The 7,500-nt window shown below is 39.4% G+C and overlaps 1 protein-coding gene across 7 annotated transcripts in view; it reads right to left on the reverse strand.

Annotated features, from left to right (window-relative positions):
• The window catches only part of bur (GMP synthase burgundy), a 213,317-nt gene that overhangs the window by 148,809 nt on the left and 57,008 nt on the right, over positions 1 to 7,500 (reverse strand). For all 7 annotated transcript variants that reach the window (XM_045742218.2, XM_045742216.2, XM_045742220.2 and 4 more), the window contains one exon: positions 4,252 to 4,346. In XM_045742218.2, coding sequence (XP_045598174.1) covers positions 4,252 to 4,346 — 95 coding nt within the window. The remainder of the gene's footprint in view (positions 1 to 4,251; positions 4,347 to 7,500) is intronic.

Below are 7,500 nucleotides of genomic sequence, written 5' to 3' on the forward strand. Positions count from 1 at the left end.
GGATGGAGGGATGGGGGGAGGGAGGGAGGGATGGGGGGAGGGAGGGAGGGATGGGGGGATGGAGGGAGGGATGGGGGGGAGGGAGGGGAGTGCAGATATAGGCCCAGAGGCACGGAATGCTCATTCATGCACCCACAGAAATGCCGAAACTGGTTAGAGAAAGGCAGATGTCGTTTTGATACAGAGTGTAGATATTTTCACCTTAAGCTAAGCAAACTCTCAGTTAAAGAGAGGAAATGCTACGATCTTCATTGCCCTGATTTCCACGTCAGAGGTACACAGCGCTATATAAGAGAGGAAGTCCAATATAATAGCCCTGAAAATTTTTTAGAGGCAGGCAGAAACAGAGGGAGAAACAGACAGACAGAAACATGGCAGGAGTACGGATGGAGAGGGGGAAATGCCCAAAACTGGACTACGGTTCGTCATCAAGCCCACACATACTACACCCCCCAACTACACAGAGACTACCACACTCCCCAGTATCACTTCCAAAACTGGACAAACCATTGCCAGGCAATATGGACAATCATTCATATTTGCAAACATTCAAGGTTTAAAGCCAAAGTCAAGAAATAAAGTTAAGTTCATAAATGGCCTCCTATTAGAGACAAACAATATTTGGGGCATTCACGGAAACTCATACAAAAGATTACATGGATGGTGAAATCTGGATTCCAAATTATAATTTATATAGATGTGATAGAAAAACTAGGTCAAATGGAGGAGTAGGTCTGTATATTAATGAGGACCTGGTATGCACAGAACTACTAAACTTAACTAATGTGGTGGTAGAGGTACTTGGAATTAAGGTAGAGAAACTAAACCTAATTATTATTCTAATATATAAACCTCAGATACAATGGTTGAGGAATTCACAGAGCAGATGCACAAAATAGAGAACATACTTGATAACCTAGCAAACCCAGCTCCAGATATTATCTTCCTTGGAGATTTCAATTTAACGAGTCTAAGACGGAGAATGGCAAACACAAATATCATAGCAGGGAATGACCCAGGAAATAACCAACCACAGGTCAGAGAACTTTTGAGATTCTGTGACAAATTCTCACTCACTCAACAGATTACAGAACTAACTAGGAACAAAAACACACTAGACTTGTTATTCACAAACAATGATGAACTAATCAGAGACATCACAATCTCAGATACTTCATAATCAGACCATAAGCTCATTGAAGTGCGAACTAGCATAAATAACGGTAGTAGGTCTAAGAGACCCAACAAGCGAGAAGGAATATTCAATCAATTCAATTTCAACAATAAGAGGATCGACTGAGAAAAAATAAATGTAGATCTTGCAACCAATCAATGGGAGACAGTCTTAAGCGACAAAACTCCCACACAGGGAATAGCTCAACTGACAGCTGAAGCTAACAAAGTCTGCTTGAAGCACGTGTCTGTGAGGGTCAGAAAGAGGACCACTCTAGAAAGACAACGCAGACGACTGTACAGGAGAAGGAAAAAAATAACGGAAATGCTTCGGCAGACACAACTATCACAAGCAAGGAAAATAAGCCTACGCAGGGAGATCGAAGAAATAGAACAAACGTTGAAGCGATCATATGAGTGAGGAAATGGAATTGGAACAGAAAGCTATACAAGAGATAATGAAAAATCCAAAATATTTTTTCACATACGCAAAATCAAAATAAAAAACCTCGACCAGTATTGGACCGTTAATTACAAATGAAGGTACGTACACAGAGGACAACAAAGAGATTAGTGAAATTCTAAGAAGCCAGTATGAGGCTATGTTTAGCACACCAATAAACAACATGAAAGTTGATGACCCAGACAGCTTCTTTATGAATGACATTCAAGCTGCAGATAATATAACGGATATTACCACAAACTCGGAAGACTTTGAAAGAGAAATTGACAATATGCCTATGCACTCAGCTCCTGGGCCTGACTCATGGAATTCAATATTCATAAAGAAATGTAAAGTACCAGTAGCGAGAGCACTCAGCGTAATATGGAGAAAGAGCCTGGATACTGGGGAGATACCAGCAGCACTTAAATCTGCAGATATAGCTCCGTTGCACAAGGGGGGAAGTAAAGCCTTGGCAAAAAATTATAGGCCAGTTGCACTAACATCACGCATAATAAAAGTATTTGAAAGAGTGATTAGGAATCAAATTTCTAGTTTTATGGAAAACAATTAATTGCACAATCCAGGACAACATGGATTTAGAGCGGGAAGATCCTGTCTGTCACAGTTACTCAACCACTATGACAAAATCAAAGAAGCCCTAGAAGAAAAGCAAAATGCAGATGTTGTATACACAGACTTTGCAAAGGCGTTCGACAAATGTGACCATGGGGTGATAGCTCACAAAATGAGGTCAATGGGAATAACTGGAAAAGTAGGACGCTTGATACTCAATTTCCTGTCGAACAGAACACAAAGAGTAACAGTCAATCAGATAAAATCGAGTCCAAGCGATGTTAAAAGCTCTGTACCTCAAGGTACAGTCCTTGCACCGCTACTGTTCCTTATTCTCATATCTGATATAAACAAAAATACACGTCACAGCTTCGTGTCGTCCTTTGCAGATGACACAAAAATCAGCGTGAAAATTATCTCGGCTGAAGACAATGAAAAACTACAAGCAGATGTCAACAAAGTTTTCGATTGGGCAGCAGAAAATAACACGATGTTTAACAGTGATAAACTTCAGGTACTCGGGTACGGCAAAAATGAGGATCTGAAACATAATACAGGGTACAAAACACAATCGAATCTTCCCATAGTAGAAAAACAGTATGTCAAGGATTTGGGAATAATGATGTCCGACGATCTAAAGTTTAGGGAGCATAACCAAGCAAATATTGCGTCACGCCAGAAAAATGATCGGATGGATTACGAGAACTTTCAAATCCAGGGATCCCATCACAATGGTTGTACTCTTCAAGTCACTTGTGTTGTCCTGTCTCGAGTACTGCTCAGTACTCACTTCCCCCTTCAGAGCAGGAGAGATTGCTGAAATAGAGGGATAACAGAGAACATATACGGCATGCATAGACGAGATAAAACACCTAAATTATTGGGATTGTCTCAAAGCTCTCCAAATGTACTCTCTAGAAAGGAGATGAGAGAGATACCAAATAATATACACATGGAAAATACTGGAGGGACAGGTCCCAAATCTACACAGTAAAATAACAACGTACTGGAGTGAACGATATGGAAGAAAATGCAAGATTGAACCAGTGAAGAGCAGAGGTGCCATAGGCACAATCAGAGAGCACTGTATAAACATCAGAGGTCCGCGGTTGTTCAACGTCCTCCCAGCGACTATAAGAAATATTGCCGGAACAACCGTGGACATCTTCAAGAGAAAACTGGACTGTTTTCTAAGAGAAGTTCCGGATCAGCCAGGCTGTGGTGGGTATGTGGCCCTACGGGCCGCTCCAAGCAACAGCCTGGTGGATCAAACTTTCACAAGTCGAGCATGGCCTTGGGGAGTAAAAGAACTCCCAGAACCCCATCAAGCAGGTATCAAGCAGGAGGGATGGATGGATGGATGGAGGGATGGATAGGTGTTGAGTTGAGGTGAAGCCGAGTGTGTGTATAGGATGTATGGGGCCGGGGGGGGGGGGCTGGCTCGCTTTGATAAGCCTAACACACTTGACTCAGTTAACCAGATTTGTTTCTTAAATTTTGGATGTACATCATATATATATTTTTGGTTAGATTTTGAATAGTGATATTATTAGGATTATTAAAATACTTGTTTCATGAATGCTTATTGTATTAGATGGAGATTCTCCAGGGTGTTTTGGCTGGCTAGCAATCTACTGAGCCATTTCCCAGAAAGATCTGGGGGGGGGGGGGAAGGAGGGTGTCGGGGAGAGGTTCAGTGAGGGTGAGGGAGGGGATGATAGAGGTAGGCGGCCTGCTTGCCATGTGAGGACCCCCTGATGCCAAAACAAACCCAATACTGACTTTCAGTAATATCGACCGCCAGACTGGTGTATGAGGATCTAGATACCGGTCTCCCAAACCAGTCGTTATTACCAGCAGATCAGTATAAAAGAGGCTGTTAAATTGAGTGGACACTGTGACACCTCGGCTTACGAATCCCCCTCTTTACGAACTTTTCGGGTTACGGAAAGTTACAAATATATTACCATTGATGTATCATTATCATGTAGCATTACCACAACATCAATGATGCAATATTTACTTATTTGGCATTTTCCTGTAAACAAGGAATTACTTACCTAATACAGGTACGTTTATTTTGAAAATGTCCGAGTCATAACGTGGAGCATCTTCAGCATACACTGAACTTGGACCGCCAGATATTATTATGGCTCTGAAAGACAACATTTAACACATTAACAAGACTTGTACCAGTGCTTCCTAATGTTTATCAACAAATAAATAAGCAACCAATTTACCCTTTCAGCATGACAGCCATCTCTACACATGTAAAAACCTTCATATGCTTACTACTCAAACCTTTCTCATGCTTACTATAAGTTGTAAAAAGTCAACCCATCCTCCTGTTTACATAGTACCTATTGTGATGATCGTCAAATGTCAGAATGTGTACGTTCTTAGCTTTTAGATAGTAGTATACCAACTAATAAGAAATTCTTTTAAATAAATGAAGCTAATACACAAACTTAAATATTCCTAAGCCTAGTATAGTGCACACATGTACTATATTAGACCTCAGATATCACATATTAGGCCTAGGGAGGTTAGGATAGGTTAATTAACTTTATCAAAGCAACACAAGTAAAAAATAGTTTCCCGGTTTGCCCAACTCCATAGTTCAGATTTCAACATTCTAATTTCGTTGTATGTCGGTATACATACATACATACATACATACATACATACATTACATACATACATACATACATAATGTTGTACCTAGTAGCCAGAATGCAGTACTTGGACTACTATGCAAGTCCCAATTTGCCTAATAAGCCAAGTTTTCCTGAATTTATATATTTTTCTAATTTTTTTTCTTATGAAATGATAAAGCTATCAATTTCATTATGTATTAGTTATTCTTTTTTAAATTTAAGTTAAAATTAACGTAGATATATGACCGAACCTAACCAACCCTACCTAACCTAACCTATTTTAACCTAACTTAAACTAACACAACTAGGTAAATAATTTATGTTCTTAATATAATATAATAATAATAATAATAATAATAATAATAATAATAATACACATATACTAATTGGAAACAATTTATTGAAAATAAAGAAAATCACTCACCCTATTAGGCACATCGGGCCTTGCATAGTAGGCCGAGAAATGCGTTCTGGCTACTAGGTACGACATATATAAATGTGTGTGTGTGTGTATTTACCTAAGTGTAGTTACAGGATGAGAGCTACGCTCGTGGTGTCCCGTCTTCCCAGCACTCTTTGTCATATAACGCTTTGAAACTACTGACGGTCTTGGCCTCCACCACCTTCTCACTTAACTTGTTCCAACCGTCTACCACTCTATTTGCGAAGGTGAATTTTCTTATATTTCTTCGGCATCATGTGTTTAGCTAGCTTAAATCTATGACCTCTTGTTCTTGAAGTGCCAGGTCTCAGGAAATCCTCCCTGTTGATTTTATCAATCCCTGTTACTATTTTCTATGTAGTGATCATATCACCTCTTTTTCTTCTGTCTTCTAGTTTTGGCATGTTCAATGCTTCCAACCTCTCCTCGTAGCTCTTGCCCTTTAGTTCTGGGAGCCACTTCGTAGCATGTCTTTGCACCTTTTCCAGTTTGTTGATGCGCTTCTTAAGATATGGGCACCACACAACAACTGCATATTCTAGCTTTGGCCTAACAAAAGTCATGAACAATTTCTTTAGTATATCGCCATCCATGTATTTAAATGCAATTCTGAAGTTAGAAAGCATTGCATAGGCTCCTTGCACAATATTCTTTATGTGGTCCTCAGGTGATAGTTTTCTATCTAGAACCACCCCTAGATCTCTTTCTTTATCAGAATTCTTTAAAGATTTCTCACATAATATATAGGTTGTATGGGGTCTATGTTCTCCTATTCCACATTCCATAACATGACATTTATTAACATTAAATTCCATTTGCCAAGTGGTGCTCCATATACTTATTTTGTCCAGGTCTTCTTGAAGGGCATGACAATCATCTAAATTTCTTATCCTTCCTATTATCTTAGCATCATCAGCAAACATGTTCATATAATTCTGTATACCAACTGGTAGATCATTTATGTACACAATAAACATCACTGGTGCAAGAACTGAACCCTGTGGTACTCCACTTGTGACATTTCTCCATTCCGATACATTGCCTCTGATTACTGCCCTCATTTTTCTATCAGTCAGAAAATTTTTCATCCATGATAGAAGCTTACCTGTCACCCCTCCAATATTTTCCAGTTTCCAGAACAACCTCTTATGTGGAACTCTGTCGAAAGCCTTTTTTAGGTCCAGATAGATGCAGTCAACCCAACCATCTCTTTCCTGTAATATCTCTGTGGCTCGATCATAGAAACTGAGTAAATTCGATACACAGGATCTTCCAGATCGAAAACCATACTGTCTGTCTGATATTATATCATTTCTCTCCAGGTGTTCTACCCATTTAGTTTTGATTAGCTTTTCCAATACTTTCACTATTACCCATGGTGAAACTCCATCTGGGCCAACTGCTTTGTTCTTACTGAGCTCCTTTAGCATATTTTCCACTTCATCTCTAGACACCTCTATACGCTCTATGTTGTTCTCTGGAATTCTTATTGTGTCTGGTTCTCCGAAGATTTCATTTTGTACAAACACACTTTGGAACTTTTCATTTAATGTTTCGCACATTTCCTTTTCATTTTCCGTGAATCTGTTTCCCATTTTCAACCTCTGGATATTATCCTTTACCTGCAATTTGTTGTTTATGAATTTGTAGAATAGGCCCGGTTCTGTTTTACATTTATCTGCTATCCCTTTTTCAAAATTCCTTTCTGCCTCTCTCCTTACTGCTGTATAGTTGTTTCTCGCATCTTTGTATCGCTGGTATGTTTGGGGGTTTGGCCTCTTCCTATACTGATTTCATTTTTGTGTCTTTTGGTCTCTTGCCCTCTCACAATTTCTGTCGAACCAATCCTGTTTTCTGGCCCTGCATCTCTGTTTTGGTATGAATGTTTGTGTGCCTTCCTCGTATAGTTTTAAAAATTTGGCATACATTTCATTTACTTCCCTGCCTAGCAACAATTCTGTCCAATTACACTCATTAAAAAAATTTCGAAGTTCCCCATAGTTGCCTCTCCTTAAATCGAGTTTATCAACTGTTTCAATGTCCCCATTTTCTTCTAGATGATATCTTAAAGCATATTTAATGTCTAACAGGACGTGATCACTCTTTCCCAAGGGAGGAAGGTACTGGATGTCAAAAATCTCTTCTTCTTTCCTGGTGAATACTAGATCCAGTACTGACGGTACATCTCCTTCCCTCATTCTTGTGGCTTG

Source organism: Procambarus clarkii, chromosome 40, assembly GCF_040958095.1.
Source record: "Procambarus clarkii isolate CNS0578487 chromosome 40, FALCON_Pclarkii_2.0, whole genome shotgun sequence".
Lineage (NCBI taxonomy): Eukaryota > Metazoa > Arthropoda > Malacostraca > Decapoda > Cambaridae > Procambarus > Procambarus clarkii.